A 23,209-nucleotide genomic window follows, 5' to 3' on the forward strand; every position below is an offset into this window, starting at 1 on the left:
ACCATCACATTCTGTGTCTCAGTACTGAAGTGTAACCACCAAGCACTATACCAACGCTCTTCTATAACCATCAAATTCTGTGTCTCAGTACTGAAGTGGAACCACCAAGCACTATACCAACGCTCTTCTGTAACCATCACATTCTGTGCCTCAGTACTGAAGTGGAACCACCAAGCCCTATACCAACGCTCTTCTATAACCATCACATTCTGTGCTTCAGTACTGAAATGTAACCACCAAGCCCTATACCAACACTCTTCTATAACCATCACATTCTGCACCTCAGTACTGAAGTGTAACCACCAAGCCCTATACCAACACTCTGCTATAACCATCACATTCTGCGCCTCAGTACTGAAGTGGAACCACCAAGCCCTATACCAACGCTCTTCTATAACCATCACATTCTGCGCCTCAGTACTGAAGTGGAACCACCAAGCACTATACCAACGCTCTGCTATAATCATCACATTCTATGCTTCAGTACTGAAATGTAACCTCCAAGCACTATACCAATGCTCTTCTATAACCATCACATTCTGCGCCTCAGTACTGAAGTGTAACCACCAAGCACTATACCAACACTCTGCTATAACCATCACATTCTGCGCCTCAGTACTGAAGTGGAACCACCAAGCCCTATACCAACGCTCTTCTATAACCATCACATTCTGCACCTCAGTACTGAAGTGTAACCACCAAGCACTATACCAACGCTCTTCTATAACCATCACATTCTGTGCTTCAGTACTGAAGTGGAACCACCAAGCACTATACCAACGCTCTTCTGTAACCATCACATTCTGTGCCTCAGTACTGAAGTGTAACCACCAAGCACTATACCAACACTCTGCTATAACCATCACATTCTGCGCCTCAGTACTGAAGTGGAACCACTAAGCACTATACCAACACTCTGCTATAACCATCACATTCTGCGCCTCAGTACTGAAGTGGAACCACCAAGCCCTATACCAACGCTCTTCTATAACCATCACATTCTGCACCTCAGTACTGAAGTGTAACCACCAAGCACTATACCAACGCTCTTCTATAACCATCACATTCTGTGCCTCAGTACTGAAGTGTAACCACCAAGCACTATACCAACGCTCTTCTGTAACCATCACATTCTGTGCCTCAGTACTGAAGTGTAACCAAGCACTATACCAACGCTCTTCTGTAACCATCACATTCTGCGCCTCAGTACTGAAGTGTAACCACCAAGCACTATACCAACGCTCTTCTATAACCATCACATTCTGCGCCTCAGTACTGAAGTGGAACCACCAAGCACTATACCAACGCTCTTCTGTAACCATCACATTCTGTGTCTCAGTACTAAAGTGGAACCACCAAGCACTATACCAACGCTCTTATGTAACCATCACATTCTGTGCCTCAGTACTGAAGTGTAACCACCAAGCCCTATACCAACGCTCTTCTATAACCATCACATTCTGTGCCTCAGTACTGAAGTGGAACCACCAAGCACTATACCAACGCTCTTCTATAACCATCACATTCTGTGCTTCAGTACCGAAGTGGAACCACCAAGCACTATACCAACGCTCTTCTGTAACAATCACATTCTGTGCCTCAGTACCGAAGTGGAACCAACAAGCCCTATACCAACGCTCTTCTATAACCATCACATTCTGTGCCTCAGTACTGAAGTGGAACCACCAAGCCCTATACCAATGCTCTTCTATAACCATCACAATCTGTGCCTCAGTACTGAAGTGGAACCACCAAGCCCTATACCAACGCTCTTCTATAACCATCACATTCTGCACCTCAGTACTGAAGTGTAACCACCAAGCACTATACCAACGCTCTTCTATAACCATCACATTCTGTGCCTCAGTACTGAAGTGTAACCACCAAGCACTATACCAACGCTCTTCTGTAACCATCACATTCTGTGCCTCAGTACTGAAGTGTAACCACCAAGCACTATACCAACGCTCTTCTGTAACCATCACATTCTGTGCCTCAGTACTGAAGTGTAACCACCAAGCCCTATACCAACGCTCTTCTGTAACCATCACATTGTGTGCCTCAGTACTGAAGTGGAACCACCAAGCCCTATACCAACGCTCTTCTGTAACCATCACATTCTGTGCCTCAGTACTGAAGTGGAACCACCAAGCACTATACCAACACTCTTCTGTAACCATCACATTCTGTGCCTCAGTACTGAAGTGTAACCACCAAGCACTATACCAACGCTCTTCTGTAACCATCACATTCTGCGCCTCAGTACTGAAGTGTAACCACCAAGCACTATACCAACGCTCTTCTATAACCATCACATTCTGTGCTTCAGTACTGAAGTGGAACCACCAAGCACTATACCAACGCTCTTCTGTAACCATCACATTCTGTGCCTCAGTACTGAAGTGTAACCACCAAGCACTATACCAACACTCTGCTATAACCATCACATTCTGCGCCTCAGTACTGAAGTGGAACCACCAAGCACTATACCAACACTCTGCTATAACCATCACATTCTGCGCCTCAGTACTGAAGTGGAACCACCAAGCCCTATACCAACGCTCTTCTATAACCATCACATTCTGCACCTCAGTACTGAAGTGTAACCACCAAGCACTATACCAACGCTCTTCTATAACCATCACATTCTGTGCCTCAGTACTGAAGTGTAACCACCAAGCACTATACCAACGCTCTTCTGTAACCATCACATTCTGTGCCTCAGTACTGAAGTGTAACCACCAAGCACTATACCAACGCTCTTCTGTAACCATCACATTCTGCGCCTCAGTACTGAAGTGTAACCACCAAGCACTATACCAACGCTCTTCTATAACCATCACATTCTGCGCCTCAGTACTGAAGTGGAACCACCAAGCACTATACCAACGCTCTTCTGTAACCATCACATTCTGTGCCTCAGTACTGAAGTGTAACCACCAAGCACTATACCAACGCTCTTCTATAACCATCACATTCTGCGCCTCAGTACTGAAGTGGAACCACCAAGCACTATACCAACGCTCTTCTGTAACCATCACATTCTGTGTCTCAGTACTGAAGTGGAACCACCAAGCACTATACCAACGCTCTTCTGTAACCATCACATTCTGTGCCTCAGTACTGAAGTGTAACCACCAAGCCCTATACCAACGCTCTTCTATAACCATCACATTCTGTGCCTCAGTACTGAAGTGGAACCACCAAGCACTATACCAACGCTCTTCTATAACCATCACATTCTGTGCTTCAGTACCGAAGTGGAACCACCAAGCCCTATACAAACGCTCTTCTGTAACCATCACATTCTGTGCCTCAGTACTGAAGTGTAACCACCAAGCACTATACCAACGCTCTTCTATAACCATCACATTCTGTGTCTCAGTACTGAAGTGTAACCACCAAGCACTATACCAACGCTCTTCTGTAACCATCACATTCTGTGCTTCAGTACTGAAGTGTAACCACCAAGCACTATACCAACGCTCTTCTATAACCATCACATTCTGCGCCTCAGTACTGAAGTTTAACCACAAAGTACTATACCAACGCTCTTCTATAACCATCACATTCTGTGCTTCAGTACTGAAGTGTAACCACCAAGCACTATACCAACGCTCTTCTATAACTATCACATTCTGCGCCTCAGTACTGAAGTGTAACCACCAAGCACTATACCAACGCTCTTCTATAACCATCACATTCTGCGCCTCAGTACTAAAGTGTAACCACCAAGCACTATACCAACGCTCTTCTATAACCATCACATTCTGCGCCTCAGTACTGAAGTGTAACCACCAAGCACTATACCAATGCTCTTCTATAACCATCACATTCTGTGCCTCAGTACTGAAGTGGAACCACCAAGCACTATACCAACGCTCTGCTATAACCATCACATTCTGTGTCTCAGTACTGAAGTGTAACCACCAAGCACTATACCAACGCTCTTCTATAACCATCACATTCTGTGTCTCAGTACTGAAGTGGAACCACCAAGCACTATACCAACGCTCTTCTGTAACCATCACATTCTGTGCCTCAGTACTGAAGTGTAACCACCAAGCCCTATACCAACGCTCTTCTATAACCATCACATTCTGTGCCTCAGTACTGAAGTGGAACCACCAAGCACTATACCAACGCTCTTCTATAACCATCACATTCTGTGCTTCAGTACCGAAGTGGAACCACCAAGCCCTATACCAACGCTCTTCTGTAACCATCACATTCTGTGCCTCAGTACTGAAGTGTAACCACCAAGCACTATACCAACGCTCTTCTATAACCATCACATTCTGTGTCTCAGTACTGAAGTGTAACCACCAAGCACTATACCAACGCTCTTCTGTAACCATCACATTCTGTGCTTCAGTACTGAAGTGTAACCACCAAGCACTATACCAACGCTCTTCTATAACCATCACATTCTGCGCCTCAGTACTGAAGTTTAACCACAAAGTACTATACCAACGCTCTTCAATAACCATCACATTCTGTGCTTCAGTACTGAAGTGTAACCACCAAGCACTATACCAACGCTCTTCTATAACTATCACATTCTGCGCCTCAGTACTGAAGTGTAACCACCAAGCACTATACCAACGCTCTTCTATAACCATCACATTCTGCGCCTCAGTACTAAAGTGTAACCACCAAGCACTATACCAACGCTCTTCTATAACCATCACATTCTGCGCCTCAGTACTGAAGTGTAACCACCAAGCACTATACCAACGCTCTTCTATAACCATCACATTCTGTGCCTCAGTACTGAAGTGGAACCACCAAGCACTATACCAACGCTCTGCTATAACCATCACATTCTGTGTCTCAGTACTGAAGTGTAACCACCAAGCACTATACCAACGCTCTTCTATAACCATCACATTCTGTGTCTCAGTACTGAAGTGGAACCACCAAGCACTATACCAACGCTCTTCTATAACCATCACATTCTGCGCCTCAGTACTGAAGTGTAACCACCAAGCACTATACCAACGCTCTTCTGTAACCATCACATTCTGTGCTTCAGTACTGAAGTGTAACCACCAAGCACTATACCAACACTCTTCTATAACCATCACATTCTGTGCCTCAGTACTGAAGTGTAACCACCAAGCCCTATGCCAACCCTCTTCTGTAACCATCACATTCTGTGCCTCAGTACTGAAGTGTAACCACCAAGCACTATACCAACGCTCTTCTATAACCATCACATTCTGTGCCTCAGTACTGAAGTGTAACCACCAAGAACTATACCAACACTCTTCTATAACCATCACATTCTGTGCCTCAGTACTGAAGTGTAACCACCAAGCCCTATACCAACCCTCTTCTGTAACCATCACATTCTGTGCCTCAGTACTGAAGTGTAACCACCAAGCACTATACCAACACTCTGCTATAACCATCACATTCTGTGCCTCAGTACTGAAGTGTTACCACCAAGCCCTATACCAACCCTCTTCTATAACCATCACATTCTGTGCCTCAGTACTGAAGTGTAACCACCAAGCACTATACCAACGCTCTTCTATAACCATCACATTCTGTGCCTCAGTACTGAAGTGTAACCACCAAGCACTATACCAACACTCTTCTATAACCATCACATTCTGTGCCTCAGTACTGAAGTGTAACCACCAAGCCCTATACCAACACTCTGCTATAACCATCACATTCTGTGCCTCAGTACTGAAGTGTAACCACCAAGCCCTATACCAACACTCTTCTATAACCATCACATTCTGTGCCTCAGTACTGAAGTGTAACCACCAAGCCCTATACCAACCCTCTTCTGTAACCATCACATTCTGTGCCTCAGTACTGAAGTGTAACCACCAAGCACTATACCAACACTCTGCTATAACCATCACATTCTGTGCCTCAGTACTGAAGTGTAACCACCAAGCCCTATACCAACCCTCTTCTGTAACCATCACATTCTGTGCCTCAGTACTGAAGTGTAACCACCAAGCCCTATACCAACCCTCTTCTATAACCATCACATTCTGTGCCTCAGTACTGAAGTGTAACCACCAAGCACTATACCAACGCTCTTCTATAACCATCACATTCTGTGCCTCAGTACTGAAGTGTAACCACCAAGCACTATACCAACGCTCTTCTATAACCATCACATTCTGTGCCTCAGTACTGAAGTGTAACCACCAAGCACTATACCAACACTCTTCTATAACCATCACATTCTGTGCCTCAGTACTGAAGTGTAACCACCAAGCCCTATACCAACACTCTGCTATAACCATCACATTCTGTGCCTCAGTACTGAAGTGTAACCACCAAGCCCTATACCAACCCTCTTCTGTAACCATCACATTCTGTGCCTCAGTACTGAAGTGTAACCACCAAGCACTATACCAACACTCTTCTATAACCATCACATTCTGTGCCTCAGTACTGAAGTGTAACCACCAAGCCCTATACCAACCCTCTTCTGTAACCATCACATTCTGTGCCTCAGTACTGAAGTGTAACCACCAAGCACTATACCAACGCTCTTCTATAACCATCACATTCTGTGCCTCAGTACTGAAGTGTAACCACCAAGCACTATACCAACGCTCTTCTATAACCATCACATTCTGTGCTTCAGTACTGAAGTGTAACCACCAAGCACTATACCAACGCTCTTCTATAACCATCACATTCTGTGCCTCAGTACTGAAGTGTAACCACCAAGCACTATACCAACACTCTTCTATAACCATCACATTCTGTGCCTCAGTACTGAAGTGTAACCACCAAGCCCTATACCAACACTCTGCTATAACCATCACATTCTGTGCCTCAGTACTGAAGTGTAACCACCAAGCCCTATACCAACCCTCTTCTGTAACCATCACATTCTGTGCCTCAGTACTGAAGTGTAACCACCAAGCACTATACCAACACTCTTCTATAACCATCACATTCTGTGCCTCAGTACTGAAGTGTAACCACCAAACCCTATACCAACCCTCTTCTGTAACCATCACATTCTGTGCCTCAGTACCGAAGTGTAACCACCAAGCACTATACCAACGCTCTTCTATAACCATCACATTCTGTGCCTCAGTACTGAAGTGTAACCACCAAGCACTATACCAACGCTCTTCTATAACCATCACATTCTGTGCTTCAGTACTGAAGTGTAACCACCAAGCACTATACCAACGCTCTTCTATAACCATCACATTCTGTGCCTCAGTACTGAAGTGTAACCACCAAGCACTATACCAACGCTCTTCTATAACCATCACATTCTGTGCCTCAGTACTGAAGTGTAACCACCAAGCACTATACCAACACTCTTCTATAACCATCACATTCTGTGCCTCAGTACTGAAGTGTAACCACCAAGCCCTATACCAACCCTCTTCTGTAACCATCACATTCTGTGCCTCAGTACTGAAGTGTAACCACCAAGCACTATACCAACGCTCTTCTATAACCATCACATTCTGTGCCTCAGTACTGAAGTGTAACCACCAAGCCCTATACCAACGCTCTTCTATAACCATCACATTCTGTGCTTCAGTACTGAAGTGTAACCACCAAGCACTATACCAACGCTCTTCTATAACCATCACATTCTGTGCCTCAGTACTGAAGTGTAACCACCAAGCCCTAAACCAACGCTCTTCTATAACCATCACATTCTGTGCTTCAGTACTGAAGTGTAACCACCAAGCACTATACCAACGCTCTTCTATAACCATCACATTCTGTGCCTCAGTACTGAAGTGTAACCACCAAGCACTATACCAACGCTCTTCTATAACCATCACATTCTGTGCTTCAGTACTGAAGTGTAACCACCAAGCACTATACCAACGCTCTTCTATAACCATCACATTCTGTGCCTCAGTACTGAAGTGTAACCACCAAGCACTATACCAACGCTCTTCTATAACCATCACATTCTGTGCCTCAGTACTGAAGTGTAACCACCAAGCCCTAAACCAACGCTCTTCTATAACCATCACATTCTGTGCCTCAGTACTGAAGTGTAACCACCAAGCCCTATACCAACCCTCTTCTGTAACCATCACATTCTGCGCCTCAGTACTGAAGTGTAACCACCAAGCACTATACCAACGCTCTTCTATAACCATCACATTCTGTGCCTCAGTACTGAAGTGGAACCACCAAGCACTATACCAACGCTCTGCTATAACCATCACATTCTGTGTCTCAGTACTGAAGTGTAACCACCAAGCACTATACCAACGCTCTTCTATAACCATCACATTCTGTGTCTCAGTACTGAAGTGGAACCACCAAGCACTATACCAACGCTCTTCTATAACCATCACATTCTGCGCCTCAGTACTGAAGTGTAACCACCAAGCACTATACCAACGCTCTTCTGTAACCATCACATTCTGTGCTTCAGTACTGAAGTGTAACCACCAAGCACTATACCAACACTCTTCTATAACCATCACATTCTGTGCCTCAGTACTGAAGTGTAACCACCAAGCCCTATGCCAACCCTCTTCTGTAACCATCACATTCTGTGCCTCAGTACTGAAGTGTAACCACCAAGCACTATACCAACGCTCTTCTATAACCATCACATTCTGTGCCTCAGTACTGAAGTGTAACCACCAAGAACTATACCAACACTCTTCTATAACCATCACATTCTGTGCCTCAGTACTGAAGTGTAACCACCAAGCCCTATACCAACCCTCTTCTGTAACCATCACATTCTGTGCCTCAGTACTGAAGTGTAACCACCAAGCACTATACCAACACTCTGCTATAACCATCACATTCTGTGCCTCAGTACTGAAGTGTAACCACCAAGCCCTATACCAACCCTCTTCTATAACCATCACATTCTGTGCCTCAGTACTGAAGTGTAACCACCAAGCACTATACCAACGCCCTTCTATAACCATCACATTCTGTGCCTCAGTACTGAAGTGTAACCACCAAGCACTATACCAACACTCTTCTATAACCATCACATTCTGTGCCTCAGTACTGAAGTGTAACCACCAAGCCCTATACCAACACTCTGCTATAACCATCACATTCTGTGCCTCAGTACTGAAGTGTAACCACCAAGCCCTATACCAACACTCTTCTATAACCATCACATTCTGTGCCTCAGTACTGAAGTGTAACCACCAAGCCCTATACCAACCCTCTTCTGTAACCATCACATTCTGTGCCTCAGTACTGAAGTGTAACCACCAAGCACTATACCAACACTCTGCTATAACCATCACATTCTGTGCCTCAGTACTGAAGTGTAACCACCAAGCCCTATACCAACCCTCTTCTGTAACCATCACATTCTGTGCCTCAGTACTGAAGTGTAACCACCAAGCCCTATACCAACCCTCTTCTATAACCATCACATTCTGTGCCTCAGTACTGAAGTGTAACCACCAAGCACTATACCAACGCTCTTCTATAACCATCACATTCTGTGCCTCAGTACTGAAGTGTAACCACCAAGCACTATACCAACGCTCTTCTATAACCATCACATTCTGTGCCTCAGTACTGAAGTGTAACCACCAAGCACTATACCAACACTCTTCTATAACCATCACATTCTGTGCCTCAGTACTGAAGTGTAACCACCAAGCCCTATACCAACACTCTGCTATAACCATCACATTCTGTGCCTCAGTACTGAAGTGTAACCACCAAGCCCTATACCAACCCTCTTCTGTAACTATCACATTCTGTGCCTCAGTACTGAAGTGTAACCACCAAGCACTATACCAACACTCTTCTATAACCATCACATTCTGTGCCTCAGTACTGAAGTGTAACCACCAAGCCCTATACCAACCCTCTTCTGTAACCATCACATTCTGTGCCTCAGTACTGAAGTGTAACCACCAAGCACTATACCAACGCTCTTCTATAACCATCACATTCTGTGCCTCAGTACTGAAGTGTAACCACCAAGCACTATACCAACGCTCTTCTATAACCATCACATTCTGTGCTTCAGTACTGAAGTGTAACCACCAAGCACTATACCAACGCTCTTCTATAACCATCACATTCTGTGCCTCAGTACTGAAGTGTAACCACCAAGCACTATACCAACACTCTTCTATAACCATCACATTCTGTGCCTCAGTACTGAAGTGTAACCACCAAGCCCTATACCAACACTCTGCTATAACCATCACATTCTGTGCCTCAGTACTGAAGTGTAACCACCAAGCCCTATACCAACCCTCTTCTGTAACCATCACATTCTGTGCCTCAGTACTGAAGTGTAACCACCAAGCACTATACCAACACTCTTCTATAACCATCACATTCTGTGCCTCAGTACTGAAGTGTAACCACCAAGCCCTATACCAACCCTCTTCTGTAACCATCACATTCTGTGCCTCAGTACTGAAGTGTAACCACCAAGCACTATACCAACGCTCTTCTATAACCATCACATTCTGTGCCTCAGTACTGAAGTGTAACCACCAAGCACTATACCAACGCTCTTCTATAACCATCACATTCTGTGCTTCAGTACTGAAGTGTAACCACCAAGCACTATACCAACGCTCTTCTATAACCATCACATTCTGTGCCTCAGTACTGAAGTGTAACCACCAAGCACTATACCAACGCTCTTCTATAACCATCACATTCTGTGCCTCAGTACTGAAGTGTAACCACCAAGCACTATACCAACACTCTTCTGTAACCATCACATTCTGTGCCTCAGTACTGAAGTGTAACCACCAAGCCCTATACCAACCCTCTTCTGTAACCATCACATTCTGTGCCTCAGTACTGAAGTGTAACCACCAAGCACTATACCAACGCTCTTCTATAACCATCACATTCTGTGCCTCAGTACTGAAGTGTAACCACCAAGCACTATACCAACGCTCTTCTATAACCATCACATTCTGTGCCTCAGTACTGAAGTGTAACCACCAAGCACTATACCAACACTCTTCTATAACCATCACATTCTGTGCCTCAGTACTGAAGTGTAACCACCAAGCCCTATACCAACCCTCTTCTGTAACCATCACATTCTGTGCCTCAGTACTGAAGTGTAACCACCAAGCACTATACCAACGCTCTTCTATAACCATCACATTCTGTGCCTCAGTACTGAAGTGTAACCACCAAGCACTATACCAACGCTCTTCTATAACCATCACATTCTGTGCTTCAGTACTGAAGTGTAACCACCAAGCACTATACCAACGCTCTTCTATAACCATCACATTCTGTGCCTCAGTACTGAAGTGTAACCACCAAGCACTATACCAACGCTCTTCTATAACCATCACATTCTGTGCCTCAGTACTGAAGTGGAACCACCAAGCACTATACCAACGCTCTTCTATAACCATCACATTCTGTGCCTCAGTACTGAAGTGGAACCACCAAGCACTATACCAACGCTCTTCTGTAACCATCAAGTTCTTTGCTTTTAGTGTATAACTGTCACGTTTGTGTAAATACTGAGAGACTGTAATCGATCTGCTGCACGGCATCAGTATATATTTGTTTGCCGATTCTATGGCCGTCAACGTGCCACTCTCATGTAACGAGCAATGCTTGTGGCCAAGGGGCACGCATAAAAACTGACCAGCTTACATACAAGCCAAGGTAAAACAGATACAACGAATTAGTAGCTCTGTTCACATCGGTCACACAGGTGCACAGGAAAGGGAAGATGACAAAGATTTAAAAAGAGGAGTCACAGGATCCTCCAACTTCTTATACAGGCGCCCTCTGCTGGACACTAGTGGAATATATGGGATATCCGATTCCTTACAACTACCAGGCGGGTTTATTTACTGGCTTTTAATTATTATTTTAGTGGCTTAAAATAAAATTCTGAATTTTGTAAAAAAATAAATTGTTTGTTTTTTTGTCCCCATTTTCTGAGACCTAGAACTTTTTTGTTAGTTTTGGAGCTGTGTGAGGGCTTGTTTTTCACACGGTGGGCGGACGCTTTTATTGATACATGTTCTGGGGTACTTATTACGATCACTTGGATTGCATTTTTTTGTCAGTAGCTTTTTTTTCTTTTCTAAATGGGGTCAAATCGACATTTTTCAATTTTCACAATTTTTTTAAAACTTTTTATTGTTACTTTTTTTCCCCATTGTTCACACAGAGATTTTTTTCTTAAATGATCTGCCACAAAATGGAAAGGAGCGTTTCCTGCCGCGGATTTGTCCTCCTCCGTGTGCACACGGCCTGACAGAAGCCGCACGCGTTACATAGGACTAGTTGCCGCAATGGTCGGTCACGTGCTACAGACAGCAGGGTCATGTGACGGTGACGTCACCAAGATCTTCTGTTTGCGGAGCTGCGAGCCCGGGGAAGGTGAGTGGCGGCAGAGGGAGCAGTGACGGCGGGTGTTCGCTGTGTGCGCGGCTATAGGTGAAGGCCCCGGGTTCCGTTACCGTCCGTACATGAGCTTTCTTGGTCGTCAGTACCTGCCGTATCCGTCCTGTTTACCAGTGGCATTCCAAAATGTCGTCTTCCTGCGCTCTAGTGGCGGCGGCCATTTTCCTGTAGCCCTGTGCGAAGTGCTGCGGTTTCCTCACTGGTGAATTGTGTTTATGCTGATGCATCACAAATAACTGGAAGCCGCCACACTCCAACTGGACCAAATGTATGTGGTCATCATGGAGAAGAACCCCATTACCCTCCATATGGGGCAGCCATGAGCCCCCGATACGCGGCTGGGGCCACCCTGGTGTGCAGTCACACGCAGCGTCATCCACTGCTCAGCAGGACGGCAAGTGCCGCACTCTGCCTCACCCCATACACAAAGTGGCCATTTCTAAGGGAATGTAGATTGTGAGCTCCAATGGGGACAGTGATGGTAATGTCTGTAACAACACATACTAATAGAATGGATGTGAGCCTAATAACCTGAGCTCTACTCATCCATTGCTGGCTCCAGTCTTTGTTGGCAAGCTGCAGTGTTAACGCCACAACTGCAGCACATGATCGCTGAGCAGTGATTGTCTGCAGCGGTCAACTGTCCTCTCCTCTGGGCCGGTAGAGGGAGTATTACAGGGGTAAGCTGCTTGTTGTTTCACTTCCTCTTTATTTTTCCTCTTGTTTCCTCCTCCCTCTTTTTTCTTCTTCCTCCACCTCCTTTTCCTCTTTGTTATCCACCTCCTCCCTCCTTTTTCCCACTCCTCCCTCCTTTTTCCTCTTTTTCCCCTCCTCCCTCCTTTATCCTCTTCTTCCCCTCCTCCCTCCTTTTCTTCTTTTTCCACTCCTCCCTCCTTTTTCCTCTTCTTCCCCTCCTCCCTCCTTTTTCCTCTTCTTCCCCTCCTCCCTCCTTTTTCCTCTTCTTCCCCTCCTCCCTCCTTTTTCCTCTTCTTCCCCTCCTCCCTCCTTTTTCCTCTTCTTCCCCTCCTCCCTCCTTTTTCCTCTTCCTTCATCCTTCTCCCTCCTTTTTCCTCTTCCTCCACCTCCTCCCTTCGTTTTCCTCTTCTTCCTCCTCGTCCCTCTTCTTCCTCCACCACCTCCCTCCTTTTTCCTCTTCTTCCCCTTCCTCCCTCCTTTTTCCTCTTCTTCCTTCATCCTCCCTCCTTTTTCCTCTTCTTCCTTCATCCTCCTCCCTCCTTTTTCCTCCACCTCCTCCCTTCTTTTTCCTCTTCTTCCTCCTCGTCCCTCCTTTTTCCTCTTCCTCCTTTTTTCTCTTCTTCCTCCTCCCTCCTTTTCCTCTTCTTCCTTTGTTATTATTTGTTCTTCATCCTGTCATTCTTGAGGTATTAACATTTTTCTTTTGATTACATCTTGTTGCCTTGGCGACCGACCATGGCTGCTAGACAGCAGAGCATGCACAGAGCTTCACTTCCTCTTTATTTTTCCTCTTTTTTCCTCCTCCCTCTTTTTTCTTCTTCCTCCACCTCCTTTTCCTCTTTGTTATCCACCTCCTCCCTCCTTTTTCCTCTTCTTCCTCTACTCCCTCCTTTTTCCCCTCCTCCCTCCTTTTTCCTCTTTTTCCCCTCCTCCCTCCTTTTTCTTCTTTTTCCACTCCTCCCTCCTTTTTCCTCTTCCCCTCCTCCCTCCTTTTTCCTCCTCTTCCCCTCCTCCCTCCCTTTTCCTCTTCTTCCCCTCCCTCCTTTTTTCTTCTTTTTCCACTCCTCCCTCCTTTTTCCTCTTCTTCCTTCATCCTCCTCCCTCATTTTTCCTCTTCCTCCACCTCCTCCCTTTGTTTTCCTCTTCTTCCTCCTCGTCCCTCTTCTTCCTCAACCACCTTCCTCCTTTTTCCTCTTCTTTCCCTTCCTCCCTCCTTTTTCCTGTTCTTCCTCCCTCCTTTTTCCTCTTCTTCCTTCATCCTCCCTCCTTTTTCCTCTTCTTCCTTCATCCTCCTCCCTCCTTTTTCCTCTTCTTCCTCCACCTCCTCCCTTCTTTTTCCTCTTCTTCCTCCTCGTCCCTCCTTTTTCCTCTTCTTCCTCCTTTTTCCTCTTCTTCCTCCTCCTTTTTCCTCTTCTTCCTTTGTTATTATTTGTTCTACTTCCTTTCATTCTTGAGGTATTAACATTTTTCTTTTGATTACATCTTGTTGCCTTGGAGACCGACCATGGCTGCTACACAGCAGAGCATGCACAGAGCTTACAGGCCCTTTTCTATTGAGCTTGGAAGCACTGCTTGGAAGCTGGGCAGGATCACTGGAGCGAGCTGTTTCCTCCTAATCCCGGCCAGCTTCAATACTTATAAGCTGAACAGCAGCGCGGTGGTCGGTCTCCTAAGCAACAAGTTGTAAACTGCAAATGTGCTTGTATTTACCAGCACGATGACATTATCGCTATGAGAATTGGAATAACCCTTTAGATAAAGGCCTCATTCCTTTCTTCACTTTCATCTTTCCTTCCACCTCTGCTACCTCATCCCACAGTTCTTACTATTACATGTTTCCTTTCGCTCGGCTATCTACATTATTTTTATAGACGTATGTGGAGCTGCAAAACGTATGTGCAACCAGCCACTCCATTTAACTCCCGGGCTTATGGCTATGTAAGAAAGTGGGCAAAAGACCCCTCCTATCTAGTGGCGGGGACGTCGGCACCAATCTAACAGTCGGCGCCTATCCAGTGGCTTCAGTGACAACTGGTTTGTGCTGGAATATCACTTTAAGGGATATGTCCACTTTCATAACAAGCCATCACAATATTGTCACAGTCTGATCCTAAGGACAGGTTCACACTTTGCCAATTTGGTGCAGATTTGTTCACAGCCTATCTATAGGAGTTACATGCAGATTTTGCGGCTGATTTGGTGGGGATAGCAGCTTTCTTGTTGTACTGTGTGAGGTATTACGTACCTTATTACTGATCCGTATTGTTGCTGTCAGATTTTAAAGTCTTGAGCTGAATTTCTCATCCACAGTTTTCTCTTTTCCAGGAAACCGTCACTATGGCCAATGAACTGGATGTGTTTGTTGGAAATACCACCCTGATCGATGAAGAGGTTTATCAGCTCTGGCTGGATGGATATTCAGGTAGCAATCCGGCACGAAAAACTCCTTCCTCTGTCATCCATGTTTATTTGCTGGAAAACAAAAATGGCCGAGACAAGGGGCTGATGGATGGATCATCTTTATATGATGTCATTAGCCTTAGGGCAACATGTGACACAAAAATCATTGTTGCTTTGCGACATCGCACCTAGTGATTCCCTATGGTGTTGCGTTCTGACCTGCAACACCCGAGTCGCAAATTTTTCTAAATCTATTGGATTTCCTTTTCCTGGACGCAAGTCAAAGGCGACTCCATTTACCATAGACTGCATTGCAAGTCACAGGCGACTGCAACGTGTGTGCAGCATATTCACAATTTGGCGATTATTATTTTGCAGCAACATCGAAGCTCTGAAATAGTGGTTCACTTGTTGTCTGTCCAATACAATGCTGTAGCGCATCGTATTGGAATGTAGCCTTGACCGTATATAAATCAGGCTGGGTTCAGAGCAGCATATGTAAAATCATCCAGAAAAAAAATTAAAAATTTTTTCCCTGTGTTGTTCTCCATATACCATGATAAGACATCTGTTTTTATACTTTATTAATTAAAAAAAAAAAATAAACAAGGTAAAACGCACTTTCATATGTCAATAATTGCAATGGATTCATTAAAAAAAGATTGCTTCCATTTTTTTCCTTTAACACATTGAATGTAATGAGAGAGCCAGATCCGAAAAATGGCAGCGTGAGCTGTACGCTGTTTTTTTTTTTTCTTTTTACACCATGACCACCAGTCCAAGCGTAAAATCACGCATGCCTTCGTATAAGGGTTGTCCCGGATTATTTCTTCATTTTGTTGCTTTTTCTTGCAGTGAGCGATGCGGTGAATATGCGTCTAAAGAGCGGCATATTAGATCAGACCGGAGCTGGCCCTGACGTCCTGGAGAGTGACACCATGGACCATTACAGAACATTCCAGATGATCGAAAGGCTTCTCCATTACCCACCTAAACTGGTGCAGCAGTTACTTTTTCAGATCCCACCGTACAAGCAGAGCATGCTGATTGAGAGGTACTACGACTCCCATCATCCTGCATATGCATGCAACAAGGGCATATACAGAGAGAGAGCAGGGGTCAGCAAGTTTTCACACACGTGCAATGTGAGTCATGGTTTTCCATCACCCCCAACAATCAGCTGCTATTAGCTTTGTCTATTGGATGTAAACATTGAATAGAGCTGAGCTGCTCAACACCTTTAAATCTGCATTAGCTACAGCCAAGTACTGCAGATCAGTTGCTATTTTTGACTGCAGATCAGCTGCTATTTTCACCTGCAGATCAGCTGCTATTTATTAGCTGCTATTTTCACCTGCAGATCAGCTGCTATTTTCACCTGCAGATCAGCTGCTATTTATTAGCTGCTATTTTCACCTGCAGATCAGCTGCTATTTTCACCTGCAGATCAGTTGCTATTTTTGACTGCAGATCAGCTGCTATTTTCACCTGCAGATCAGCTGCTATTTTCACCTGCAGATCAGCTGCTATTTATTAGCTGCTATTTTCACCTGCAGATCAGCTGCTATTTTCACCTGCAGATCAGTTGCTATTTTTGACTGCAGATCAGCTGCTATTTTCACCTGCAGATCAGCTGCTATTTTCACCTGCAGATCAGCTGCTATTTATTAGCTGCTATTTTCACCTGCAGATCAGCTGCTATTTTCACCTGCAGATCAGCTGCTATTTTCACCTGCAGATCAGCGGCTATTTTCGACTGCAGATCAGCTGCTATTTTCACCTGCAGATCAGCTGTTATTTATCAGCTGCTATTTTCACCTGCAGATCAGCTGCTATTTTCACCTGCAGATCAGCTGCTATTTTCACCTGCAGATCAGCTGCTATTTTCACCTGCAGATCAGCGGCTATTTTCACCTGCAGATCAGCTGCTATTTATCAGCTGCTATTTTCACCTGCAGATCAGCTGCTATTTTCACCTGCAGATCAGCTGCTATTTTCACCTGCAGATCAGCTGCTATTTTCACCTGCAGATCAGCTGCTATTTTCACCTGCAGATCAGCGGCTATTTTCGACTGCAGATCAGCTGCTATTTTCGACTGCAGATGAGCTGCTATTTTCACCTGCAGATGAGCTGCTATTTTCACCTGCAGATGAGCTGCTATTTTCACCTGCAGATGAGCTGCTATTTTCACCTGCAGATGAGCTGCTATTTTCACCTGCAGATGAGCTGCTATTTTCACCTGCAGATGAGCTGCTATTTTCACCTGCAGATGAGCTGCTATTTTCACCTGCAGATGAGCTGCTATTTTCACCTGCAGATGAGCTGCTATTTTCACCTGCAGATGAGCTGCTATTTTCACCTGCAGATGAGCTGCTATTTTCACCTGCAGATGAGCTGCTATTTTCACCTGCAGATGAGCTGCTATTTTCACCTGCAGATGAGCTGCTATTTTCACCTGCAGATGAGCTGCTATTTTCACCTGCAGATGAGCTGCTATTTTCACCTGCAGATGAGCTGCTATTTTCACCTGCAGATGAGCTGCTATTTTCACCTGCAGATGAGCTGCTATTTTCACCTGCAGATGAGCTGCTATTTTCAACTGCAGATCAGCTGCTATTTTCACCTGCAGATCAGCTGCTATTTTCACCTGCAGATCAGCTGCTATTTTCACCTGCAGATCAGCTGCTATTTTCACCTGCAGATCAGCTGCTATTTTCGACTGCAGATCAGCTGCTATTTTCACCTGCAGATCAGCAGCTATTTTGCCTGCAGATCAGCTGCTATTTTGTTATGATGATTATATGTACTTCCTGGCAACAGATTCTACACATTGAACCCTTATATCCTTCTGGAGGTAACAGCGCCTGATCGGTGGGGTGCCGGGTGTCAGACCCCCATTGCTCGGATACAAGTGACCTAAGTAGGGGATACGTCATCAATATCACCTGTCCGGACAATCCCTTTTAAGGTCTGTCTTGCTTTAGGTACTATGCTTTTGATGAAGCTTTTGTGCGGGAAGTTCTTGGAAAGAAACTCTCTAAAGGAACTAAGAAAGACCTGGATGATATAAGTGCGAAGACTGGGGTGACCCTGAAGAGCTGCAGGAGACAGGTATCTGACTGCTGTATTCCCCAGTCCTGTCACCTTGCATCCTCTCATTTATATGTAATGTTTTCAGCACCTTTTTATATATATTTTTTTTCCCTTGCAGTTTGACAATTTTAAGCGAGTCTTTAAGGTAGTAGAAGAAATGCGAGGTGCTCTCGTGGAAAATATTCAGCAGAATTTCCTTTTGTCAGACAAACTCGCCAGGTAGGTTCCCCAGGTTTACATGTTCTGTGCGTTAATAAGAAGTGATATTTTATCTTCCTTAGGATTTTGCACTAAAAACGCAGCAAAAACTGATACCTGCGTTTTTTTGTTTTGTTTGTTTGATTTTTGCTGCGTTTTTGCATTTACCCATTGTTTCTTATGGGTGAAAAATTGGTGCAAATAAGCATAAAAAACGCTGAGAGAAGTGACTGGCTGCAGTTTTCCAAATCAGTCAGGAAAAAAAGACCAGTGTGTGTGCATGAGGTTCCTGAAATCTCATAGACTTTGCTGATACTGTAATATGCAGCAAAAATGCAACGTGTGAAAATAACCTAAGTGATCAAATAATCGCAGGTTAAAGTTGTCTAGGGAGACAAACAAAAAAAGATGCCTAATTTAATTTTTTTTACATATATTTAATATATATGAAACTTTTTACCCCCTCCACTCCGCTCCTTTTTCCAATTAAAAAAAAAATAATAATAATTTGCTATTGTCACGTCTGTAAATGTCTGGTCTATGAAAATGTAAAAATCCAGGAAAAACATAAATCGAAATACCTGAATTGCCCCGTACAATCTGTGAACAGCAGCCATGTTTTCCTAATTTTTCGCATTCTCCCCTTTTTTTTTTTTTTTTTTAATACTGAATTTGGTCCAAATAAAAAAAAAAAAATTATATCATATTTTATAAACAAATATTCTGTGTTTGCATTTTAGAGATTACGCTGCAATAGTTTTTTTTGCAAACAGTCGCTTTGAAACGGGCAAGAGGAAGCTCCAGTACTTGACGTTTGAGGATTTTGCAACTTGTGCAGAGCATCTTATCCAGAACTGGACTTTAGGGGCAGTGGGTGAGTAGACCGGGCAACATACAGTTATGGTAAGAACACCAATATTAATGCATTTATCTCAGAGAGGTCAAGTCCTGCCTGTATATGCCATTTGGGCATATGGATGTCATAGAGGAGTCCCGCAGGTGGAACCGTCCCCGATTAGCCAGGAAGATAGATATTCAGTCATCCTTTCAGCTATGAGAAGGAGAATAGAATTATAGGGGAGAAAAAAATATATAATTATTTTTTTTTTTATATATATATAAAGCTAACATATTCCGCAGCGCTTTACAGTATAATAGCCACTACAGTTGGACAGGGCCTCATTAACGTGGCAGTTCTTACTTCCAAGACTGTTTCTTGCAGATGTAGCAGATGACATGGACATGGATTTGGATAAAGAGTTTCTACAGGATCTGAAAGAACTGAAAATTCTGATAACCGATAAAGACCTTCTCGATCAACATAAGAGGTGAGAAATGTGAACCTGTTCTGTTTGAGATGAATACATCCTTCTGAAAAAATGATGGGTTACAATTAGTGATGAGCGAACGTGCTTGGATAAAGCATTATCTGAGCATGCTCAGGTGCTAACTAAATGACTTTGGCGTGCTCGGATAATATGTTCGAATCTCCGCGGCTGCATGTCTCGGCAGCCTCAACACATGCAGGGATTGCCCAACAAACAGCAACGATACTTGCAGCTACGGGAATTGAACATAGTATTCCAGCACGCCGAAGACATTCAGTTAGCACGCGAGCATGCTCAGATAACACCTTATCCCAGTACGCTCGCTCATCACTAGTTAGAATTGATCTGCTGGTACAATAGTTCTGGTCCTTCAGTGCTTCTCATAGTGATAGACACCGCTGACTTCTGTCCTCACACTGAACTGCTTCCAAAATGTTTGCAGCGTCATTGATAGGACTCAAAAAAATGGACGAGAAAACACAATAGCTGATGGCAGATGATGCCGATCTTCCATTTGTAGTGGCGTCTTTTGGTGTCACTGAAAGAGAGGGAGATAACCGCTCGTTGAGCATTTGTGCTCTGACAACAAATTTTTACTACAGTTCTGTGCTACATCTGGGATCGGAGAAGCCTCTGATCCTGGCGGTTAACCCTTTGATTCCTACGGTCCGTGACAGAAGCGTCATCGAATGGAACTGTAGGAAGCGATAAGATCCACGAGTAGGATTCATACCTTGCTAAAATGCGTCTTCTTTATCTTCCTTAATCATTGCAATGACTTCTAGCATTGGGCTATTTTAGACAAGCGATTGCGTTTTTCTTTTTCTAGTTTGGTCTGTACGTCACTTAGAGGAAAAATCGCAGTGTTCCAAGAGATGGAAGCAAATTTTAAGGTTAGTCCAATGTTATCTTTATATGGCACAAATGTATGACCCTGCGCTTGTGTATGAGCTCACAGACATTACTACCTCCATACAGACGCTCTCTAGGGCCTTGGTGAATATCGGAACAAGCCTTACCCATAACAAAGACTTGCGAGACTTCTTCATCGATCTTGTGGAAAAGGTATTCGTGTAAAGATGGCTTCCTGTTAAGTTGTTTGTAATCAGACATTTACTGTCTTCTATATCTATTAGGCCTCTTTCACACGTCCGTGTCTCCGGTACGTGTAGAGACAGTTTTCTCACGTACCGGAGACACTGACACACGTAGACCCATTCAAATGAATGGGTCTATGCACATGTCTCCGTGTCTTCACGGACCGTGTGTCCGTGTTGAAAACACGGAGACATGTCTGTTTTTCTCCGGCAGCACGGTCCGCAAAGCGTCCCGCACACGGAGAACAGTGTGCACTCTCCTCCGTGTGCACGTACCGCCCGCAGGAGAGACAGCGCTACAGTAAGCGCTGTCCCCCCCGCGTGTGGTGCTGAAGCCGGAATTCATCCCTTCTTAACAGCAGCGTTCGCTGGAAAGAAGGAATGAATAATCTTTTTTTTTTTTTTTTTTCACTTAAAAATAAAGTTTGTGCGTCCCCTCCCGCCTCCCATCACCTGTGCGACCCCCCCACTTGCCAGGAAATACTCACCAACACCCAGCTCCAGCGATGTCTCCTCTCAGCGGCTGCAGCCTGTGCTGTGTGAGCGGTCACATGGTCCCGCTCATTACAGTGAGGAATATGCACATATTCCTCACTGTAATGAGCGGGACCACGTGACCGCTCACACAGGGCCTGCTGCCGGCTCTGAGAGGAGACATCGCTGGAGCTGGATGTCGGTGAGTATTTCCTGGCAAGCAGGGGGGGCGCACAGGGGATGGGAGGCGGGAGGGGACGCACAAACTTTATTTTTAAGGGAAAAGAAAAGAAAAAAAAAAAGTTCATTCCTTCTTTCCAGCGAACGCTGCTGGGAAGAAGGGATGAATACCGGCTTCAGCACCGCACGCAGGGGACAGCGCTTAACTGTAGCGCTGTCTCCTGCACGGTCCGTGTGGTCCTCAGTCGGCACACGGGCGGCACACGGCTGCTGCACGTGTGCCACACTGATGTGCTACGTGAGCACACGGACACGGATAATTCCGGTACCGATTTCTCCGGTACCGGAATTATCTGGACGTGTGAAAGAGGCCTTAGATCGGTTTCTGAGTAACTTTCATCAGTGTTTTTACCATCATGGGAGAGTTTGATGCGTGGCCAGGATGAAAAACACATGACCTTTATTTTTTTTTCATTGGTCAGCACAAACAAAATAGTACATGAAGGCAGCCTCATAGACTATAATAGATGCATGTAGCACACATGAAAAACATGGAAAATGTGCGAGAGAATCGGACTTGTGAAATAGACCTTACAGGGGTCAGGAGGTGAAGGTCCAGAGATCCGTGTTCATATAATTCCCCTAATTTTATGGTATTATCAGAATTAGGTCCAGTAATGACTTGGATTTGGCACTCATTTAATCCCAATGCAAAAATAAAATCTGCATACAGTGCAGTTTACTCTGCACCATTTTATCCAGCAGAACTTAAAAAAAAAAAAAAGCTTTGCATTTACAGGGCTGAAGAGAAAAGAAACGATTCTGCATGAAAAACGGATGATTTTGATAATCAGAAACAGATGTGAACATGTTTAGAAAACTTTTACGCTGTGTGCACACGATGCAGGTTTGGTGCAGAATTTTCTGCATAAAATCTGCACTAAATCTGCATCTCCTGGCAGAATCCGCAGGTGCGTTTTTGATGCGTTTTTTGTGCACAAATCTGCACAAAAAAACGCATCAAAAACACACAAAATGGATTTCTATTATGGATGGGTGCAGAAACGCTGCAGAACTGCACAAAAGAAGTGACATGCACTTCTTTGAAATCTGCAGCGTTTCTGCGCAGATTTTTCTGCACCATGTGCACAGCTTTTTTTTTTTTCACATTGATTTACATTGTACTGTAAATCACAGTGCAGTTCTGCAGCGTTTCTGCTGCAGTTCTGCACTAAATCTGCATCGTGTGCACATACCCTTAGGATTTAATTAAAATAGTGATTACTGTCAATTAGTTATGAGCGAGTGTGCTGGGATAAGGTGTTATCTGAGCATGCTTGTGTGCTAATAGAGTGTCTTCGGCGTGCTTGAATACTATA

The 23,209-nt window shown here is 44.5% G+C and overlaps 1 protein-coding gene across 5 annotated transcripts in view; it reads left to right on the plus strand.

The window, feature by feature from the left end:
- FIBP (FGF1 intracellular binding protein) overlaps positions 1 to 23,209 on the plus strand; it is a 55,503-nt gene that overhangs the window by 22,526 nt on the left and 9,768 nt on the right. The window contains exons 1-9 of one of the 5 annotated variants that reach the window (XM_069739612.1): positions 12,230 to 12,339; positions 15,385 to 15,481; positions 16,315 to 16,513; positions 18,445 to 18,571; positions 18,672 to 18,772; positions 19,492 to 19,625; positions 19,983 to 20,079; positions 20,909 to 20,972; positions 21,058 to 21,144. In XM_069739612.1, coding sequence (XP_069595713.1) covers positions 15,397 to 15,481; positions 16,315 to 16,513; positions 18,445 to 18,571; positions 18,672 to 18,772; positions 19,492 to 19,625; positions 19,983 to 20,079; positions 20,909 to 20,972; positions 21,058 to 21,144 — 894 coding nt within the window. In that variant the 5' untranslated portion in view covers positions 12,230 to 12,339; positions 15,385 to 15,396. Of the gene's footprint in view, positions 1 to 12,229; positions 13,044 to 15,384; positions 15,482 to 16,314; positions 16,514 to 18,444; positions 18,572 to 18,671; positions 18,773 to 19,491; positions 19,626 to 19,973; positions 20,080 to 20,908; positions 20,973 to 21,057; positions 21,145 to 23,209 lie in introns of those variants that run through there. The other 4 variants (XM_069739608.1, XM_069739611.1, XM_069739609.1 and 1 more) reach the window with 4 other exon arrangements.

Source organism: Ranitomeya imitator, chromosome 9 (genome assembly GCF_032444005.1).
Source record: "Ranitomeya imitator isolate aRanImi1 chromosome 9, aRanImi1.pri, whole genome shotgun sequence".
Taxonomy (NCBI): domain Eukaryota; kingdom Metazoa; phylum Chordata; class Amphibia; order Anura; family Dendrobatidae; genus Ranitomeya; species Ranitomeya imitator.